General features: G+C 39.9%; 2 protein-coding genes and 1 long non-coding RNA gene across 4 annotated transcripts; 1 reads left to right on the forward strand and 2 right to left on the reverse strand.

The window, feature by feature from the left end:
• Nucleotides 1-1082: 1082 nt before the first annotated feature.
• LOC144656389 (tRNA wybutosine-synthesizing protein 5-like) lies at nucleotides 1083-15327 on the reverse strand. 2 transcript variants are annotated; one of them, XM_078516612.1, is made up of 10 exons: nucleotides 14880-15327; nucleotides 8885-8951; nucleotides 8114-8239; nucleotides 7477-7526; nucleotides 7256-7348; nucleotides 4717-4887; nucleotides 3962-4031; nucleotides 3823-3888; nucleotides 3067-3144; nucleotides 1083-1937 (listed from the first exon to the last, which is right to left on the reverse strand). In XM_078516612.1, exons 1-10 carry the CDS (start codon nucleotides 15311-15313, stop codon nucleotides 1827-1829), a joined length of 1266 nt encoding a protein of 421 aa, XP_078372738.1. In that variant the 5' UTR covers nucleotides 15314-15327; the 3' UTR covers nucleotides 1083-1826. The 2 variants fall into 2 exon arrangements, with proteins under 2 accessions (XP_078372738.1, XP_078372737.1); XM_078516611.1 differs by lacking the exon at nucleotides 14880-15327 and adding an exon at nucleotides 12357-12882.
• Nucleotides 15328-16578: 1251 nt separating this feature from the next.
• On the reverse strand, nucleotides 16579-22389 carry LOC144658697 (glutathione S-transferase omega-1-like). Its single transcript, XM_078519173.1, has 5 exons — nucleotides 21789-22389; nucleotides 20601-20763; nucleotides 20069-20169; nucleotides 18077-18194; nucleotides 16579-17482 (listed from the first exon to the last, which is right to left on the reverse strand). The coding sequence occupies exons 1-5, from the start codon at nucleotides 21876-21878 to the stop codon at nucleotides 17253-17255; spliced, it is 702 nt and encodes a 233-aa protein (XP_078375299.1). The 5' UTR covers nucleotides 21879-22389; the 3' UTR covers nucleotides 16579-17252.
• Nucleotides 20784-22270, forward strand: LOC144658710 (uncharacterized). The gene is made up of 2 exons (XR_013571764.1): nucleotides 20784-21218; nucleotides 22080-22270. It is a non-coding gene; the product is annotated as an uncharacterized LOC144658710 (long non-coding RNA).
• Nucleotides 22390-22580: the final 191 nt, after the last annotated feature.

Raw genomic sequence — 22580 nt, forward strand, 5'->3', positions numbered from 1 at the left:
CAGGGAAGCAAGGGGGAATGCACTGTGAATGCTTACCATAACACGTCGGAACGCACAGGAAACGCAGGATGAAACACTTGGAGATGCTTGGGGAATGCACTACGAAAGGCACGAGAGAACGCATGTACCAGTCAAAACACGCAAGAAGCCACATGGAACCGACGGGAACGCTGGCGGTACGCACAAGGGAACCCACCAGAGATTACATGGTGCCAAATGGGGTAACGGATTATCCGGGTTGCGGCGCAGGTGGAAACGCACGACAGGAAAGGTAGGAAGCACATGGGGGAACATACTTGGTAGAAGAAGCCACAGGGAACCCAATGAGTATACAAAAGGAAATGCTGCGGAAACAAATGGTCGAACGTGGGAACGGACGGAATAACACATTAAGTAAAGGCATGGGAGAGCGCACTGGGAAAGGCAAGAGCAAAAAAAAAACGGTTTAGCGTACTGGGAAAGGAACAAGAGAAGTCACTAGGAATACCGGAGGAAATGCACCGAAAAACACGACGGAAAGCGTTCTAGCGTTCCATTGAGATGTTTTTCTTGAAGAAGCGGTAAGCGTTTCCTTGTTTCCCTGGTTCTTTGTCCAAGGGAAGGTTTAAATTATTTCTGAAGAACTTGCTCAAGTACTGCATGAGAAGTGGGGCCAACTGATGCCATTGCCGTCATCTAGCGAAAGCGAACTGTTTCGCTGGAGGAACCACTGGAAGCGACAGGCGGCGGTGGTTTATTATTACATTAAAACGCTCATTATTTCACATTAAAACGGGTAAATATCTACCTCGTCCCCAGACCCCGTTGCATTTCGTCGGTCAAAAGCGGGAAGCAAGGGGCGCGGGGCTTGTTGATAAGGCGGCGCCTGGAAACTCGAGTGCAACACGCACACCACGCTCCAACCAAAGAGGGACCAGGCAGGATAAATATGCCGTTTTGCGCTTACGAACAAAACGAAAACCTAAAACACCACCCCATCCGGTGGGCCCTCGACACCCGCTCCGGCCCCCCCCGCGGACTGAAGCGAGGTGCGGCCGGCGAGGACCTCACCACCCCCGGCACGGGCACAGAGCTTCCACCCCCTGCCCCCCTTTGAAATAGTGAATTTTACTCTGCTTCTGGTTTCTGTTAATATATACTGCCTGTTTTTATTAGCGTACAGCGTAGAATATCGAGTTAAATTTTACAACTAAAGGAATATTGTTGAACTTTGCGACCTTTGTTCGACTCTGCGTCTTTACGATCTGTTTTTAACCTACCCTCTGGTTTTTCGTCTGCTGTAGCAGGTGACAGATCCAGAGACGAGAAAAGATGCATTCACTCACTATTGTCCTTTTATGTGGGGGGAAGTACCATTTACTAGCCACCATTTTTGAATAGCTGAATGTTTGAACGGCATCTTCACTTCTTTAAGAGCCGGCTGTCAACCTCGCTGTGAAAGATCCCCGCATTCTCAGAGTTTGGCTGCCGCGAAACAGGCCAGACTTATAAATGTTCTAGAGTTAAGATTTTACGGGTTCTTAACTTCGGCTATGCTGGCCGATTTAAATAAACTAGAATAAGATAGGCGCGCTAATTTTACAATAGATTAAACTCCGTTATTTTTAAATTTTCTATAAATAAAGGTTATTCCGTACTAATTTATTGTTTTTGAGCGGTTTTCCAATGTAGTCGCACAATCAACAAGTGGGGTTTGTAGTCAGTACATGGAAACAAATCTTAACTTGTTTGACTATCTTCTTCACTCCTATAACCTAGTAAGAGACTGATGATGGGACTAAAGGGTTTTAAAATGCATTGGAAAACCGCTCACGTAATTTTTTAATTTAAAGTTCATCTTTTGGTGTCTCTTGTTCTTCGGTAGAACCCCTTGAATCCACTTGATCCTCGATTAGATCTTCGATCCTAGCCAGCTCATTTTCTAAAACACTCTCGACCTATAACACATCAAGAATTGAATTAACGGTAATACACTTCAGTGAGCGTAAACAACAGTTAAAAGCCAAAAAAGACGAAAAAAATGCGTTTGTGTGCTTTGGAATGGTGTGCTGACCTAAAGGATCGCGGCCTCGGGGGACGTTAATGTTGTGCGCTAGAGAAAGCTTAAAAAATGCGTCTTGAAGTTAAACTAGGTCATTCCCGCCCCCATACGCCACGATCCTTTTAGGTCAGCAACAAGAATCAGGACCTCTGGCTTGTACTTATCATTTTGAGCATGCACAGAGCATTCATATTCGATTGCCAGCCAATCAGATCTGAGTGGACATCGAAAATGAGAACTCTGCGCATGGTCAAAAAATGTGTAACTAGCCAGAGTCTAATCTCGTCCCCGGAGGCCGCGATCCTTCTGGTCTGCGCCAGGGATCGGGACCTGTGGGCTAATCTGAAAGCCCGCCACAAAGGCGACCGAATCTGATTGACTGTTGGAAACTTGTCCGTTTCACCACAATCTCCGGCGCACGCGCACAATCCAACCGGTTCCGCTTTTGGATTAGCCCAACCTGGTTCCCAGCGTCTCTAGATGAGAGACGCTGGGAACGAGGTGGGATTAGCCCAAGCCGCTGAGTTTCCCGACCGCTGGTCAAGGGGAACGCAGGTTCTGGGAACGAGATTGGCCTAGAGACTTGTTGCTGACCAAAAGGAACGCGGCGTTTGGGGACGAGAATGAAACGTAAATGGAGATACCAGGCTCCTGGAGATACTAGCATCTTACGCAGACGCTCTTTGGGTTGGTCACGAGTTCCCCTTGATGAACAACAAGCGACAAAAGTGTTGAGACACTCGGCACTTTTTAAGTAACTTGCACAAATTTTACACCTCCCCCCACCCCCATCGATATTACCCCCTACCCCCCGGAAACTTTGTTGCATTTGCTGTCTGCAAGAGTGGCCTCGTTTGTGTATATCGTTGAAAAGGGGGAGGGGGAGTGGTTCACAAGCTGCACCAGATTTAAGATAGAAAAATGGGAGTGTTAAAAATAGTATTAATTTTAACCAACTGTCTCAAGGACTTTTGTCGCTCATTGAAGATCCCATAATTGGGGTGCATGCTCGATGTTATGCTTACCGATTCATCTTCCTCTAGCATGTTGAGATCGAGTATTGAAAACGCACCATCGTTGTCTTTATCTAATACTTGAAATATCTGCCATCAAACAAAACAAGGGATAAAGGATTGTATTGAATTCGTTTTCAAGGACGTATCAGATAATTCATTATGGTAAAAGAGGTGTGCTTGTTAGGCTATTGACATCACGTATTTGTCTGCCTCCTCTACATTTAGGTCTTTGCCCTCAAGTAAACGGTCATCGTTACATATATTTTTCGTATACGTTCTCCAGAGTAGAGGAACGCGTTTACAGACTTGTAGATATGTACTTCGCAGTTATTAAAGTTTGTGGTAACTCTTCATATGTTCGGTTCCATTCACAATAAAGGCGAGTTAATGTTTTGGAACTTATTCAATAGTGCAGTAATCTTAACCATGCCTTTTTTCTCGCAGGAGAGCAATCATTTTATCTTCAAGACCGTTATTTTACACGTGGATTTGTATTAGTAACCCACTTCGCCCTAAAGCTAAAACTTTTCATCTTTGCAAATTTTAAGGAACATAAACTTCCTTGAACAAATTTGTTCCTGGACGGAGCAAGCACCCATGCTGACTGTGGTCATTTGGCATAAAACCTCGACTGTCGTCTTGCATGCAGTTGTTTCGTTGGCTACTTGTTTTATAGAGAGTCCTCGTCTTTTGCTGGTTTGTAAATAACTCTTGCCTTAGGAAACATCAAAATTTAAGTAACTAAATAAGGTTTCACTGCAGTACCTGCTTTGCAACAGATGAAAACTGTTCATTCCAGTCAAAAGGATCATCGCCAACTACCAGAGAATCCTGCAAGAAACAGTAAGGAAATCAAGGAACGAACATCCACTGTAACCAAGTTTAAAACCAACATTTAACTTACTTGTTTTAACTGTTCCTCAAACGACTCGAATGTGAGGGGACCTTGGGCGACAAATGATCCCAGATGCGCCCTGAGGAAAAATAAAACAGTTTACGGTTGGTTACCTGTAAATCATCATCATCATCATCATCATTTTTATTTATCAAATGTGCCGTGAGCTCTTAAACCTATTCTTAAGATGATATTAAGGTAACTGGGCTTAGTTTTCGTTTACACGTTTCAATACCGTATTGATTCGAAAAAACGCCGCGGCGTTTATTAAATTTTTCGCGATTCCAGTCGCGGCGTTTATTTAAAATTCGATTCATTTCTTACAAACAACAGCATGGTAACTGAACATTTGAACTTTGAAAACAGGAACATGTTGTAGTACTTGTCTCAAAAGTCATTTTCAATATCTTAAAACATTGTTACCATCAAGGAAAATAATTATTTTAGGCTTGCTCAAACTTGATAGTTACTGCATTTGCTTTTTGAGTCTATAATACGAAAAAACGCCGCATCGTGATGCGGCGTTTATTCGAGGGCGGCGTTTATTAATATTTCAACTCTAAAAGCGGCGTTTATTCGAGGGCGGCGTTTAATCGAATAAATACGGTAACTCGCTGATTGAGATGCCGATAGATAACGATAATAAAGAAAACGGAAATTTAGAAGATTCTGTCTCGACCTACTAAAACACTACAAGAAATTCATGGCACCCAGTGCATGTGTAAGGCAAAGTCATATTTTTGACAAATTATCACATAACTCACATCAAATCTGCTGGTTCTTCGTTACTTGATTCTTTCTCAAGGGCAGAGAACCTAAACTTGTCCAATGTTTGGTTAGGTTCCATATCACAGTCGCTTGGAATGAAGTCAGCTTTGTGCTTCCACCAGACGTTGACAGCGATGTTACGGTCATATGACCGGACTTGGTGATACCTGATGAGGCAGACGAGTAACGTTCAACGCTTGATTTCATTTTTTCGACTTATTTGCTTGTTTACAAGCAAAAGGAAGGAGAATAGCGGTTAAGTTGGGTAATCTCGAACCACATTCTTGTTAACTCTCAAGGGACTGTTTTAATTTCTCAAGGGAATACTTTCCGCTGTGGGTTGTGCTTCAGCACTTCCGTTCTTGTAGAAAAAACGTGACTTGTCAAATTTACAAACGTCATATAACAATTAGCCATGTTCAAAACGACAGGGGAGGGCGAAATATATCGAGAGAATCCCCCAGCAACAAAATTGTAACTAACCAAATTTGAAGTTATTGTTTAAACGCAAAGGCAAGTACTAAAAATCGTAAAATAAGAAAGCTTAGGATGGACAGCTGTCCCCCAATCCATACTGAGCTCTCTTATTTTAGCAATGAACCCCGCGTTTACCAACCATCTGATGCCAGAACCCACTTTCGTACCTCCCCTGTTGACTATTTGTATTTCCAACAGCAGGTACCACACTCACCCACACCTTTGAAACGCACCCGGCTAGCTAAAAGGCAAGACGATGGCGGACTGATTTGAAGCTAATGGGGGAGGCTAGGACGACAGTAGTATGTGCTTGGAGGAATAAGGTGGAGTGGGGTTTCAGAGTCAGCAGTGAGTTGCCCTCTTCCCAACTGCAGTCTTGTCTTTAGCTTGATCGGACCGTAGTGCTAAGAAAAAAAGACAGTGCCAGCCTACAGACACATGAAATGGCTAATTAAAAACGTGAGTAGCCCACATCTTACGTGACATAACCAATTAAGAATGTGAGGGGTTCAGCGCTCGAAGGCAGCGAAGTTTAAAACGATAAAGAACGCAATTTGTACTGGTACAAGTCTTTAGGCGCTAATATTAATTTAACCTAAAACGATTAACAACGCAAATTTGTACTGGTACAAGTCTTTCACACACTAAAACGTTGCTAATAGTTAACCAAAGGGAACTCATTTCGTGACAATTGATTATTTCTGCTGAGTTGCACAATTTAGAATTGCAACATTCAATGCAAGTGTGAAGTGATATTTACACGTTTTTTTGTAGCCTGTTGTGAAATTACTTCCGGTGGAAGCAGTAAACACTATAAAAAGTTTTTGCTTCTGTTCAGAAGTAAATGCATCGCCATTAGAAAAAAAAACAGCAACTGTTTTACTGGAAATGTAGTCGTTAGAAATGGCATGTGTAGCCGTAAGGTAAAGAATGACGCGAGGAGAAGCGGCTTTTGGTAATATCCAAACGAAAATTTACTTCTCAATGTGGGGTTAAGATGCGTGAAGAGACAAAAGGTAACTCTGTCGTGCGTAACCTTTATCGGGAACCCTGCATTAAGCCGAGTAGAAATCTTTCTTACTCGAAAGGAAACAACTATTTCGATTAAAGGCAAGCGTCAAAGTTTACCATTTTTAAGCAAGCCAAAGTATATGAGTCGCAAAGCGCCCAGCCGTCGCGACTGGCAAATACAGCATTTCCTCCGCGAAAATAAAAAAAATGCTTGAACTGAAAAACGTTTGAATTCTTCCATGATATGTTTGAACAACAATGCCCAGGATAAACCTTCTACTCATACTAACTTCATACTAACTTCAATATCTTCGATATCTCGAAGAGATCTTTGATTCCGCTCGGCATTTATTAATAAGCAGCAGTAATAAACGCAAAGACGTAATGAAACAGGAGCGCCCAACGGAGGTGTTCCACAAAAAAAGATGTTCCGCAAGGAATTTTCCGCTTACTCTGCTCAGTAAGATAAGTTGTTGGACTTACTGGGAGATATCTTGTTTGCTGGGAAAATATCTAAATGAAAGCGTGTAATCCTATCGAGATATTATGACTAACACCAAAAAAAATTTTATCTTAAAAGATGTCTGCCAATCACAAAGGTGGAATTTTACTTTTTGCCACGCCCAATAGACAAGAATGGCCCTCGTGTCGCCCACCACATCACCATATCGTGGCTTCGTTATACATTTGGTTTGCCTGTTTCCTTTTCTCTGGCTGGGAGATTTTTTATGAACTCGTTAGGAAACAAGAGCTTCCTTAATATACATGTTACTTCTGGTAGTGAACAACATAATAATTTAAAAGTGTTTATTTGTTGTTTACAATCCTTACTATTCCTGGACCTGGTGAGTTTCTCTACTTGGCTCCTACTAACTTATTATTGTGTTCTACAGATCTCCATCTATTAATTAACTTAACCCTCCATTTTTCAAACGCTTTGTTTTCCCCACTAACTACATACTTTACTAATTTTCAGCTATACATAGTCTCACTCACTGTTGACTGACAGATGAAAAGTCTTTCCTAGAAAGATTTTACATAACTCACCACTTGTAAGGTATAAACAGACAATCTCCAGGCTCCATTGTCACATTAAAGTACTCTACATCTTTCAAACTTGGATACTTGACAAAATCAACCCTGAAACATGAAAAAGCATTACCATTTAATCATTCATTTAATTTCAAGGTACACTCAAGTTAGTAACAGAGCTCCCATTTGGCTGGAAATTAAGTAATGACCACAAAATAAACATTTTTTCATCCTACCGATCGACATCTACTCCAGAATATCCACCAGATGGGAAATCAATAGGTACCTAGACACAAAACAAAACATTAAAACATACTGTTTCACACTTTGCTTGTGTTAAACTGACTGGCAAAGCTCAATGATGGTTGGCATGTTAGAAATTTTGTCCAGCTAGGTGCAGTGGGGAGAGAATCTCTTTGGCACTGACAGGGATGTCCTGTCACCCCCTCCCCCCCCTCGGGGCATCCTTATAGGATGTCCCTGGGGGGCAAGACAGGGTGATTGTTGCTTAGGGGGACTCAATATGAAAAAGATGGGGATGCTCATCATTTTGCTTAGGGTTATAAAGTGAGGATTTTTTCTCAATTAGGGTGTTTATAATTCAGGACAGAACTCAATATTTTTAACCGTCAAAGTCTCATTTAGGGTTGCTCATGAAGATATAAAAAACATTGTCACACTGTGTTGGCTTCTAAACTGATGGGCATGAAAAAAATGGTTTCTTGTAGGAGTCAAAAAAGGCTTGAGCCCAAACCAGATTTTATTTAGTCTTTTTAGGAGGATCTTAATATACTTCAAATTTTCTGACGAGATCCCTTTCCTTTTCATATGGGACTCCCGGGCCCCCCAGGGTGGCCACGACACTTAACTCACCTTTCCTTTGTACTTTTTGTAGTCTATAAATAAGAGTTCCTTGGTGCCACTAAACAAACAATTGATGTTGTCAACATCGTCATTATGCAAGACTGACTTGGTACCACCACTGCTGAACCACATAACCTGACAAGCAAAAAAATAAATAAGAAAATAGATATTAAAAATAAATAAGATTAATTGACAAAAATAAATTCATTGGATCAATTGTCGGCAGGTTTACAGAAAGATAACTTTAGGTTAAATTTAATACACTCGATTTTTAACCCCCCCCCCCCCCCCCCCCCCTCAATAACTCGAACCAGAAATCATTTCCCTTCCCTCAGTTGAACAATATGAATTTACCACTGACATCTTAAAGGGTCCTGAGGGGCAGGCACGGCGGGCGGGGGGGGGGGGGGGGTCCCCCCCTTTTTAAAAAAAATTAAAAAAATTTTTACCCCCCCCCCCCCCCCTTCCCCCCCAGGGGGCTATAAATCCCATTTTCCCAGCCCATATTTTGCCCAAATCTCATTTCCCAGCCTATTGTTTGTCCAAATTTTCAGTTCTATTGTTTTTCTTGCCTGTGAATCTTCCCATATTCCAGTGGCCAAATCCCAGTACCGGTGAACCAAATCCTATTTTTCCAATGAAAATTTGCCCAAATCTCAGTTCCTATTTTACCCCAAACAGCCCCTCTTCTTGAACTCCCCAATGTTTTGGAACAAATTTTAATTTCCCTTGGAGGTTTGACAAATCAGGATTGCGCTGTATTTTCAACATTTGACTCACCGTGTCGACTAACATGTCTTCCACAATGTCCTTACATAAGAGAGGTGGTGGTAGCATAACATCTTGCCTACGATTATCAAGATAATATAGTAATTATAATTAATAACAAATGTCACAAAAATAATTTAGACTTAATTTATTAAAATTAAACTGGCATTATTTTGGACTCTGGTCACAGAGCTAAAACTATTAATTTTATATTTGTGACAAAGCTTAAGCACACAAAAAATTTTATGTTAAAACTAATATCAAATTTAGGTTAAAAAAATAATTAAATTTGCCTGTTTACAAAAATATTATATGGCTGGTGTTTTATACGCTCCAGTTAGTTTTTTTATTTTGTTCTTTCGTTTCGTTAAAGTAAATATGTCCACTCATATTATACAACTTTCTGCTGATTGAATTGTTCATAACACATAAAATATAGGCCTTTTAACAGTGAACAGGCTGGGGGATCTTAATCTCATATATATATGTTGTATCATGACAAGACCTGATAATGTCAGGTGTCAAATTATGTTTTGAAAGAGCAGCAAATTAACTTAACAGAATCTGTCTGCAACATTAATTTTACAAAATCGAGAATTTTACAATGTATTTAAGAAACACACATCCTATCAGTGGCAAGAAGGGAAATAAAAATGGTTATTTGCATTGCCATTAAGGTCGCGCAGGACCCTTGAAATCATTATACATGTGTGTATTTATTTAAAGAGTATGCACAAACTGCGACGACTGAAGCCGACAACAAACGATATATATTCATGAGAATGTTTTTCTTAAAGTTCTTTGTACGAGTAATTAGACGGTATCGTTCTCAGCTTTGCGTACCGTGCGCTGAAACAAAGCGAATTATCATAATTAGATTCACAGCTGCGAACTATAGCACAAGACGGATGTAAACATTGACTCGGAAGGTCTTCGGAAGCGGAAAATCCTGCAATTTTGTGTCCAAGTTTTCTCCGCCGATATTGAATTTCAGGAGTTGATTCGCGAGGAACATGAACTTGGTGCACTCTATTGTGTTATGACAAGAGCGAATTTTGAAATTTCGTTCTCAAGTTGAAGATAGCACGTTTCAAAGTTTAGTTTTCACATTTTTACTCTCTTAGAAGCAGATAACTTCTAGCAGTTTTTAAAATCTAAAATTTCGTTCTTGTCATAACACACTAGTTTATATAATCTTCTAATTCGGTGCGCTATTGTAGCCGAAAACTTGGACACAAAATCGCAATATCTGCAGTTAAACTTTTAAGAGCCTGTAAAACGGTCATCTCTCAGTAAAAGGACAATCATGATGTAATTCCATCATCCCTTAATATCCTTGATAAATTTTAAAGGATTTGATGTTCAAAATGTAGCGCATTAAAGCTAACCCTTTACAAGATAGCACTCCGTCAAGAAATTTGGCTTATGAATTTATTAATGAGCAAGGGTCCTGCGCGACCTTAATGAAGCCAGGGCTGAACCCATCTGGCAATCTTTATTTCCCAAGAAAAAAATGACATTCTAATACAAATAGTTCTTATATCATTATAAAGTTTTTAAAACAAGAATGAAAAAAAGTTAACAAGCCTTGGATACTGACTTCTACCTGAAACACCCAAATCTCACATTATATATAAACATGATTCTAAAATAAAATGCATTGAATTGATCCACATGCATGGCAACCGGTTTAAAACAAAATATTATATTTCAAAATTGTAACTGAATGGGTTAAACCAGCTGATACCCAGCTGGTGAACAGTTAACAATATTATTGTTGTTACTTAATTAATAAGTAACAATAATAATCAATTTATAATTATAAATTGAAATTTTTGGGAACTTCTTTTTTTCACGTTATAGTACCTACACCGTAAAATGGATATGTAGCAATTTAGCAGATCGATGCCACTCATATAATGAAAATTCAGCCAGTTAATTAAAAAGCAGCATTTCACAACATGATGTCTACGCAATTATTGAGTCAAGGGAACTACTTCACTAGTGACTAAAAAACAACTAATCTTGACTTTTGTTGTCGATTAAAAAGCATTTTTCGAGTCGAAATTACTCAGAAAATAAAATTTCTGAGCCCCCAACAGGAGTTGAACCCATGATCTTCCAGATAAGGATTGAATACCATAATTTCCACTTATCAACTCCTTTTGTCTTCAACGAGTTATTGTTACATCTGTGAAGTTTGGTAGGGGAAGTTGATGACACCTGCCCTTGTACCAATATGGTGTACTAAGGACCAATCAGATACAAACATTTTGTTACAGTTTGATTAATTATTATTCAACAAATGCGTGTGCTGCCCATATATGGATGGTCAAAATGTTAATGTTATCTGTCATCTGTACATAACAGATATCCTGTGATATACGTAAGTTGTGAAGATTCCGTCTGTCCGCTGCATAATTACAGTTTTTCTATCTGCAAAATGTGTTTCGTTGACAATTATCCTGCTCAATCTTGCGGCACATCGTCTGATATTATATTAGCCAACTCGGCCTATGGCCTCGTCGCCTAAGTATCAGGCAAATTTTTATTCCGCACGATTTCGCAGGATAATTGTTAAGTATAGATATGATGTAAGCAGTATACATTGATCAACTGACTGATCTTTTGGGGCACACGAATATAAAAAAAATAAATGCTCTCTTAACCTCACTTCTTTGCATTTTTATAAAATATTTTGCATTTTAATCATGTAGCAATTTCATAAAAGGAATAAAACCTCTGTTTCTGTTTTTAAATCTTTAAGAATACATTTTAGTGTGTCATTTTGCTCTCCTGAATGGCTGATAGATTAACCTGCGCCAATGGCCCAAGCTCAGCAATGCATTCAGCCCAGCACAGCTCAGGTTTTATTCCTGGATGCATGGTGACCTCAGCAGGGAGGAAAAGAGACATTTTACACATACATACATGCAGTCTTCATTCCTTCACTCTTACGTTCAAATTTAATGTCACTTAAACATAATTTCATAAAGTCATTAATCATACAATGACTCTTTTCCTGCTCTTTAAAAGCCTTGTTTATTCAGCAGGTGTAATGCCCACCCCACATGGATCCCTTTTGTTGCTTTTAAGAGAAAGGCACATCCACAAGGAAGCAAAAGAACTATTTGACGAGGCAAATTCTAAGAGGAAGTAATGCTCCTATCAATGGTTTGCCCCAGGATGGGGGGGGGGGGCAACCCTCGGGAATTTGACATTGTGAAGCTCTCCCAGGGATGGGATTTTGACATCTAAAATGGTCTGCTGGGTTATAAATTTAAGAGGAGATATGTGAAATTTGACATTCGCTAGGTGCCCAGGGGTGGGGAATTCCACTCTGGATTCCAAAAAATGTCAAATTCTCCTGGGGTTGCCCCCCCCCCCCCCCATCCTGGGGCAAACCATAAAACAACTACTTGAAGAGGCAAATGCTATGAGGAAGTAAAAGATCGAACTATTTGAAGAGGCTAATTTTACTTACTGAAGAAAAGGAGGAACGCCGTTTACCATGTAGATATCATCTTTTTCATAAATTTTAACGAACTCGTTGAAGCTTATATCAATCGCCGGATATGTTCGAATTTCCTTCTTTCTCTGTTCCGCGGTAACGTTAAATTCTTCTGACTCGGGCAAAGACAAGAAATATTCATCTGTCCACCTTGTCAAAGCTGGCGATAGTTTAGCTCCACCTCGTATTAAGACAGGCTTAACAGGGGCTACATAGTTTTTGAAGAATTCCACAGGAGTTAGAAAGTCGTTGATCGCTTCCAGCGAATGTTTTATGCTCCGTGAACCAAGCGGTTCTAAATGGCCCGGGTGTGAGCTTAAATTCTCGTCCTGCGAGAGTTTTGCCACCGGAATCAGTGCAATTTGTAAACATACGAAGAGATAAAGTGAAATGGAATTTCTTTTCATGGTACGTGGTACGTGTCAAGTCTACAACGACAGAAAAGCAGCGACTGCTTTCTGCATGAAATCTTTACTCGTTTCGTTTGTGTTGACTTCATGTAAGCGTATGCATAGAATGACGTCACATGAGATAGTGTGAAGTGCGGGAAAGGCTGGCGGACTGGACTCCGAACTGTTCAGACCAAAAACAGTTTGGATGCAGGGGGGGGACCACGCAACGAAAAAAAAAAACTGCTTGGCTTGTCTGCTGCCGGATCTCTTGTTCAAGAAATGCTCGTACCAGACGTCACTCTAAGTGCTTATAAAACCAAATTGATTGCAAGGCTGGTACAACGGCAGGGGGGCAAGATTTATTGGCCAATATTTCAACTAGCAGAGCTAGTCTTCTTCAGGGCCAGTACTATAATATAAGGAAAATGAAATTTGCCCTCCTGCCGTTGTACCAGCCTTGCAATCAAATTGGTTTTGCTCAGACCAGACCGCACTTCTCAAGAGTTAAATGTGAAAAAATGGTTCATGTATGTTTTTCTGCAAATCGTTGGCAATTCCATGCAAGAGTATATAGACCAAACCCTCTGATTTCAGACCAGAACGGCTCTTATCCCTTTAATAGCCTGCAGAACAGGCGGTTTATTTTGCGGGTATTTTGCGGTGAGACAGTGAGCGCGGAGCGCGAGAATAATAAACCGCCTGTTCTGCAGGCTATCCTTTCAAACACGCCAAGTGCCAAAAACGCCGGGTGGTTCAAATTCAAAGTCAGGATTTGATATTGTGGGACAATAACTGTTTTATAAGACTTTTTCGTCTGTACTATACCGCAATATATTTTTACCAGTATTTCAGTATTTTTACCATTAGAAGTAGTAACTTCTAATGGCAGTAGTTACTTCTAAAGTAACTGACACGTTGATAATTATATTTAAAGTACTTCTAACTATAAATAGATCTAAAGTTGACAAAGTTCAAACAAATAGTTAGCAACCAAAATAAAATTATGACATAAGTAATCCGTATGTTTGGGAATGAAAAGATGAAAAAATATGTTAACGATATATGGTCATATATAAACCGTATTGCTTCTTACAACCTTGAAATAAAAATTTACATAAATCATTTATTCTTGATCTCAAAAGTTTCTAAAGGTTGGTTCTCATATGATCGCCCCGATCGTTTCTATCGCATCGATCGTTTGCAAAACCTGAGACGATCGAGGCGATCGAAGCGATCGGGGGTTCTCATTTGATCGTCCCGATCGCCTGATTTGAGCGAAGACTAAAGGAAAACAATCATCTTAGCGCTAAATCCAACACAATGGCAGTTATCAATAAAAGAGCAAAACCCCTCTGGCCTCCTATCTTCTCAGTTATTGCAGTTTTACCGACTGCGAAGAAGGGAATGAGAAGCTAGAAGGATAGAACACGGGCGATCCAAGCGATCGTGATCGCCCCAATCGCCGCAAACGTTAGCGATCGTCTGTGTAATGTTCTCATATAATCGTCCCGATCGCAAGCAAACTTTCTGAAGTGGCAGAGACGATAGAAACGATCGGGGCGATCATGTGAGAACCAGCCTTAAATACACATTAGCGATGTTATAAAAGTGGTATTTTGAAAGGAAATCACTGAAAAGCAGAAGAGTCAGTGTAACCAAGACTACTGAAAGAAAACAAAAGCATAGAGAAATTTAAGACCAGAAAGAAAAATCTGAAGAGAATTGTGAATCAAAGGAACAGCAGAGTAAGAAAAATGTAAAGTAAATAAAATATGCATGTGTTGTATCCTTAAAGAGTTGGGCTGTGCGCGTTCTAATACAAGTACGATTCACCAAACTTGGTTTGGATGTCCCAGGTGACGGGTCAAGGACATTGGAATTTCAACAGACAATGATTAAAAATTTCCATAAATAGAAACGGGTATGAAACAGGTGCAAATGGTGGCTATATTGATCAAACAAATTTAAAAGTTTAATGAGTAATCGCTGCAGGGATTCGGATCGAAGAAAAAACAAACAATTCGCACTTCTCACTAAATAAAGAAAAGTAAACATTTCCTCCTTGTAAAATCAATAAGGAATATAAACAGTAAATTTTACTTACTGGATAAAATCGGGCACTCCATTCACCATATAGACATCTTGATCTCTGTAGCTCTCGATAAACTGTTTAAAAGTCATCTTTTGTAAATCGCCTTTTGTTCGATTTTCTTTCTTGCCATTCTCAACGTCGATGGAAAAACTATCCGAACCAGGAACAGCCACGAAATAATCATCGGTCCATTTAGTGAATGCCGGCGATAATTTCGCTCCGCCTTTGATTAAAAGAGGGAAACTTGCGGACGCAAAATTTTGAAAGAACTCTCGTGGCTCGGGAAAAGCGAACAATGTTTTCACAGAGCTTTTGTTATGTCTTTCTCCGAGAGGCTCCAGATGACCAGGAAATAGAGACGGGTCGTCATTTGTGCAGACTGAAAGTCTCAAAAATATAAACAGGAGAAAAGTTGGGGTTATCTTGAATGTGATGACTCCGTCCATGATGTTCGTTTGATTGCTAGTGACCGTGCATTAACATAAGTAACACAAAACTGCTTGGTTGTAATTTGCATGTGTGACATGCAATTGTGAATAATTATTGAGGCTTATATTGTGTTGATGCCGGATGCTTGAACCGGCCTTACTACCATACCAGATATTATCTTGAAACAGAATTAATACGATTTGCCGGTTTCAATAATAATACAGTTTCTTCTTTACTTCTGGATCAGTTGTCTTGTACTACTAAATTTTAAAAACTAAAATTAAAGGATGTAACTTATTAACATTGAAATAAAGAATATTTTGTGTGTCAATTGCCCACTTCAAGTCAGGTGGCTTTTCCTGGAGAAATTAAATGATATTATTTAAATGTAGCTCAAAAACACTTTTCATTCATACGCACAAGAATACGACTAATTCTTTCATTGTAACAGCCACACGATGTCTAATGAAGTTTAAGTGGAGATAAATGGGAAATAATGTCGGGCTCGACGTTTTTACTGTAGCTTTGCATGGTAGAGACATTATAGTTTTTCATTAAATCGCAACTTCTTTTTTATCCGAAATGTCTTTTTTTATCTGCCTGTTCTGTTTTTATCCGCAATATTTTTATTTTTAAACCCAACTTGTTTTTCTGCGTCCAAAACCCACGCGGTTTTAGACTGCGGGCTTTTATCACAGCGGGCAACGGACCACTCGATCAAACTGATGTCAGAAGTATCGGATTTGCGTCACACATCTCTATAAAGATATATTTTTAGCTTTGTATAAGAAAAAAACCTACCAATATGATATCCGTTTTAAGACTATCTTGGAACATTTTTAATCAAACAGCTGGGCCCGGCGTCACAATAAATGGAAGAGATTATACACTCTTGATAAGAACGCTTAAAATTTGGCTGAGCTCGAGGATGTTCTTATTTTAGCCCATACATTTTCTTAAATTTTGGGGCAAATCTCAGCCTCAATGTTCTTATAAAAATGGCTCTTATAAAAAAGGGTGTAATCCTATTCAGACCGGGCGTTTCAGTGGCCTTTTATGGTCACGACACCAGGAGTATTGAACCTCCAGAAATGATTTCTTTGAGGCCGGCAACGAGACAATATGACGTCATATGACGTGGAAATTACGTCATGATTTCCGAACAGTCGCGAGCAAGCATACCAAAGACGGTTGTCGAGAAGAAAAAGTATTTTTAGTAATATGTTTTCCGTTTCCGCTTCGTATAAAAAATTTCAACAGCTGTTACAAAAGTTAACTTTTATTTAAAAAAACTGCGGTGCAATATTTCTTTTATTCAGTTAACATGGTAAAATTTTAGAGTACAACAAACAGCTACTTTTATTAAAATACCAAGAGCTTTCCTCGCATGGCTGCTAGTAAGAAAAACTAATTTACAAGGATCTTAAATGGACTGTGTCTGTTTTATTTTATTTAGTTTTGCCAAATACTCGCTTTGAAACTGAACTTTATGTTTGCAAAGAAATTACTTCTATGGATCTAAATGACAAAACCATTGCTTCATTGCAACCAAATGTGTCTCCTGGGCGTAAAAGTTAAAGATACAATTGCAAGCAAACAATATTAACTTTGAAAACTGGCCCAGTTCAGCCCAACAATATTTCAAAAACCCATATGGCACTCCGTTTTGAATCTTTGTTGCTTTTGGCCATCCGTACCTCGGTATTTCGTGTGTCATTGAAATTTCCCTTCACTGTTTTAAGAGGTTATTTATATATTTCAAAGAATTTGATGGTCATTTCCCATGCCTAAATTTAGCTAAAATCCGTGACACAGTCCCTTTAAGCTCATTGACCACAAAAAAGATTTGTTTTCTTTAAGCGAGTCTCGTTCAGTGGATTGATATAGGAAAAAAGTAAATGTCCTCTATCCAGACTTGATGAATATGGCATGGCAAGCGTGTTAGATCACTGTCCTTTACGCTTTTTCTTCAATGCCGACAAGCTGGGATTGTGGATCTCCTTCTCTGTACATTTTAATGAACTTTTTATGCCACTCCGCTGGATAGCTACATTCCTTTACCGCTGGCACGTCATTCATGGCCGCGCACCAAGCAGAGAGTACTGGGAACTTGCTCAAGTCAGTCAGGATATAAAGACGCTCAATCCATGGCCACATCAGGTAGTCTGCCATACTGGGAGTTTCACCTGTAACAAGAAACAACAGTTTGGTTATAATATCTTGGAGATAGTGTTAGGAGTTTCGTTTCATGCAAGTAAAAGTTCATCCAGCCGACACCCGCCTTCAGGGGTTCGCTGTACCAAAGCCTCGTTTCCGCTCCTTAGGGAAAAAAAAGAAGAACGACGTTTTTGGTAGATTTTAAAAAAGAAAAGGTCTTTCACAACTTTGTCGTAAAGCTTTCACGTCTGGAATAATCAGGTAGCGATCGATAGTTTTACTGCCACTTCGTTAATTTTGTCTTGGAGTGTTTATCACTTCTCTTCTATTGCTTAACACGAGTAGTCCCGCATTTTTTTCAGGAACACTCGAATGGACGAGCACACGAACGCGCGAGAAAATTACTTGGCACGAGGAGACGCGTCTCGCAATTGAGCAATTTCTTGCGCGTTAAAAAATTTCACTCTCTTCAGTTTAACCTCAGAAATGGCCTAAAAAGCCATTTTCCGAGTTAAAAATGAGGAATACTTTAAGTCTATAAAATCGAGTCCCGCCGATAAAAACCATACAATGCATCTTCGTACCTGATTTGCATCATCTGTTTAAAATCAGAGACAGCTCACCTCCAATAAATTTCTTATTTCCATCTTTCAATTCTTTTTCAAATGCAGTAAATTGTTTGTCTAGCTCTTCCTGGCCTTCTGGGCTGCCCGATCGAGCTTTGTAAAAAGCGGGAATGATCTGCAAAAGAGTATGTCATACTTGCTTATATCTCTCTCCTTCGCAGGGGCCTCTTTTGTTTTTCCGTATGGGATGGGGGCAAGGTGAAAAGTAAGCGCGTGATGAGCCTGGGGAGAAAGGACGCGCTTCCCAGGTTTTTTCCATTCTCGTCCCCATAGCCCTTTCGTTTCTCTAAGCCGGCTGAGCCTTGGCACGAGGAAACGAAGGGCTCTGGGGACACAGAATTTCCAGTCCTAGATTCTAGGACTGCCGGTCTTCATGTATGCAGTCATGACGTTTCAAAAGAATGTATGAGAGAGTCGTTACGTTTTCGAATTCCGTTTAGGAATTCTTTTTTCCAAACAGCCAATCAAAAAAAATCAAATTAATTCAAAAATCCTATGTCCCCAGAGCCCTCCGTTTTCTCGTGCCAAGCCAGCCAAGAGAAACGAAAGGACTATGGGGACGAGAATGAGGTTTTTTCATTTTTTGTGCTGTTGTTTTTTTTTTTGTACTTCCCCCACCCCCTTCACTAAAGGAACCTCTGCGGAGGAGAGAGAGTGTTTTTACATTATCATTAAATGAAGCCAACAAAGTGAGCAGACAATCTGAAAACTGAAAAGAGCACTAGTATAACTTTCTCTACAACGGCTATTATTTGCTGTAACAGATACTTGTTGAGAAATCCCGAAATCATTTTAACCCTTAATTTGCTGAAATTTCTCCAAAAATAGGGTTCTTTTTACCGTTAATCGATTTTCTTGGCTCTACGGTCCTAAATTTCTCTAAACTTTGCTAGAAATGCACTTTCTGACACTGCAGTAAGTTTTTGATGTAATTTCCATATAAAAATGTAAACATTTTACTTTGCTGAACCGTTCCTATTTTTTTCCTTGCTCCTTTCCTTTTCGTTTTTCTCTACTTTCTTATTCTTTCTGTCATTTACTCTGTGCACCCCTTCTACTGGCCTGAAAAGTTTTGATCTTAATCAATGGAAAACCCTGGAAAGGAGACCAGATCAAGTACGGGTTTGGCCTGTTTTAGCACCAATTTTACACCAAAAACTGATCACGTTTTTTTCGATTAGCTCTGTCAGAATGCAGTCAATAGTCAAGACGGACAGTCCTGTGGAAGGATCTATCCAAACTCTATAAGTTGCACGTCACAAAAATCTGCTGACGTGTAAATTGGTGACGTCATAAGTGGTTGAATGGCCTTTCCTCCAAATCCCGGAATAATCCGGACTTAGCATACCGTAGAATTCCGGTTATAAGCCCCCCCGCTTATAAGCCCCCCCGGTTATAGGCCCATCATCCTGGAAACAAAAAAATACATCCGGTTATAAGCCCCCCCGGATATAAGCCCCCCTCTACCAGATGACAGTACTGAATAGAGCTAAATGTTGCTTTATTATGTGTTTTTAAGTTAAAATCGTATTTCCATCAACACTCCCGTGGCTCGTTTTGAAACGTTTTTTTCATTCCGCTTATAAGCCCTCCCGGATATAAGCCCCTCCGCTTATAAGCCCACCCAAAACCCCTTACGGAGTTGTATAAGCCCAGGGCTTATAACCGGAATTCTACGGTATTAAGGGTAAACAAACAATACAGTTGCATTAAAAACTGAAAAATATATTTTAATGTGCTTTTGTCGCTATTTATTAAAAAACACTTAACACGTATCTCTTGGGAAACCTTTTTCAGAAGAGCCGATTTTTTTTTGCATTTCTTTTCTCGTTTTAAATAGTGCAGAACAGTAAATAAACATTCCCTAAAATGTAAATGTATATTGCTTTTTAACGACATTTTATTATTGTTATTTCACAAAAATACTAACATTGTATGTAAACAGTTTAGCTTTCTTGAACCATTCACAAAAAATAATCAAGCAGATACCTTGTTCCCCAAAACTTCAACCAGTATTCGCTGCCTGTGTTTTTCAAAGGGATCTTTTGGAAAAAGACGCGTCTTTTCTGGATACATATCCTCCAGGAATTCTGAAAAAAAAAAAAATGTTTAAAATGGTAAGAAAAGACTTGTATGCTATCTTTTGGGAGCCACGAAAAGGAAATAGAGGAATTCGCCTGCCACAGGTCTGAAAAAACCTCGGCTATGTAGACATGGGTATTATTATTATTATTTTTTTAGCGCACTGTATGTGTGTTTGTGTTAGAGAGCCTTTCAACCCCTTCCCCCGCCCCACCTCCCCTGCCTCTTTCCCTGGGCCCGTTGCATTTTGTTGGCGAATGGCAGGAAACAGGGTGCGCGGGGCTTGATGGTTAGGCTGCAAACCGAGTGCAACAGGCCCACAAGTCCACGCGCGCCGCGCTCAAACCAAGGAGGGAGGTTCTGGTAACGAGACAGAGATTCCCCATATTACATTGCAGGTAGGTGTACATTCGGACTGGTATTTTTTTAAAAAACTTACCGCAGCAGATTGCAGATTCATAAATAACCTTTCCATCAGGCAGCTCAATCACTGGTACCTTTCCGAGTGGGTTCATTTCAAAAAACCAGTCTGGTTTATCAAAGAAGTTGATGTTGAAACGCTCGTACTCAATGCCTTTGGCTGCAAGGACAAGGCGGGCTCTCTGCATAAGACAGTTTTAATAAGGTTACAACACAAGAACTTACCAAACTGATTAAATAAATTCATTCATTCATCTAGTTGCAACTGGATGAAGGTCCAACAGTCAAACCCGAAAACGAATGATGTGTCTGAGAGGTCTTGTCCGTCAAGACATGTTTTCAAACGAATTATTCGTCCAAGATGGATAATATATTTCTAATTTAATACACTAGACAGGATAAAATGGCGCATTTTTTCCAGATTTTTTTTTTAAGTGGAGGAGGACTTGGCTTCCTCCCTTACCCCCTCTTGCCGGCACACAAGAAGCGTTATAAGGTTAACCAGGCCTACAGGTCCGTAACCAAACCAGTTTTCCATAGATGAGGCAAGATCTTGCTAGTGGGTTTTGGGGGCATGCCCTCCAGAAAATTTGAAATCTAGAAGCTATGAATCTCTTTTAGAGACATTTTTCATGAGGTATTTCTTGAGAAAACTCAATTTTGTTCAACTGGGGATTATTTTCCCAACAAAAAATACTTTGTTTTTGATTTTGGGTAAAAATTTAGACGAGGCAAGTGCCTCGTCTTGCCTCTTGCTAGTTACGAGGCCTATATTGCTCTACAACCTCAATGCACTGGGAACCTGCCCACAGTACTTGATTATTTTATTCATCTTTATTTTTCACATTCTTTTACTGCGAACAAAAATACCATGATTGTAATCAATTCAATGTCTTCTATGAAGTAAAAGCAAACTAACAGTGTTACGCCGAGACAACTGATGACTGACGCTCTAACTGAAGCATTATGCCCGAAGTTATTTCATGTATGACTGATGTTTTAACCCTTACGTAGACATATCGTAACCCTCGCCTCTGAGAAACATCATTCGTTTCATTTATAACTTGACCAACTTATGGATAAAGATAAATGACTATATGGACCGTCTCAAACAAATTATTCGACGCCTAAAATAGATACGGTCATGATCCTAATCTGTATTGTTCAGGAACTTGCACAAACGATATGCTACATCTCAAAACATTACCTGAGCAAACGGACAGTATCTCATACTATAAAGACGAAGGCTGTCCCCTTTAACGGCTGGTTTTTCAGATCCATTCGAAAAATGACTCATTTTCGCTGACAAACTGAACACACACTGCACTGCTCTGCTCTACACTGCACTGCTCTTGCGGCAAACACTTGTGCAGCGTCACTCTGACTTCGATTTGTTTACACCGTCAGGTCACACTATTTTGCATTTTAATTGAAATAATAATTTAAAAGAATCACTCATCCACACCAACTTTAATCCAGGGCTGCTTTAATCCTTCAGCTGACTGCGTGCATGTCGGGGTACATATATCTTAGCTATTTGAGGCATCTCATATCCCAGATCACTGGAGAGGAAAACAGTCGAACTGAGATCTGCTTAATGGCCTAAAACACCACCTAACATGACTGATCATGATTACTAACCAACGTGTATAAATAAAGATTGACTTGACTTGTGTTATACACAAAAGATGCAGGTTAACGACGCCCGCGCGCGAGGCGGGAGGGGGGTATCCCATATAAAAGGACGAAGGTACTCGTCGTCTGGCTTAGGATTGTAAATTAATGAATTTGGTCTCACTTAGGGCGTTCAAGGCGCTCTGTCATTTCGCAACCTACCCCTCTTCTGGACAAAATCCAGATCCCCGGCGAAAAAGGTTTGACTGAATATGACTCCCGCTATTACGGACTCTCGCTATAACGGACACTAAACGACGCCCCGAGCGTGTCCGCTATAACGAGAGTTGACTGTACCGCAAAAAGGACACGCACTCGGCATTCG

This window comes from Oculina patagonica, chromosome 6, assembly GCF_052425735.1.
Source record: "Oculina patagonica isolate OP01 chromosome 6, crgOcupat, whole genome shotgun sequence".
NCBI classification, from domain to species: Eukaryota; Metazoa; Cnidaria; class Anthozoa; order Scleractinia; family Oculinidae; genus Oculina; species Oculina patagonica.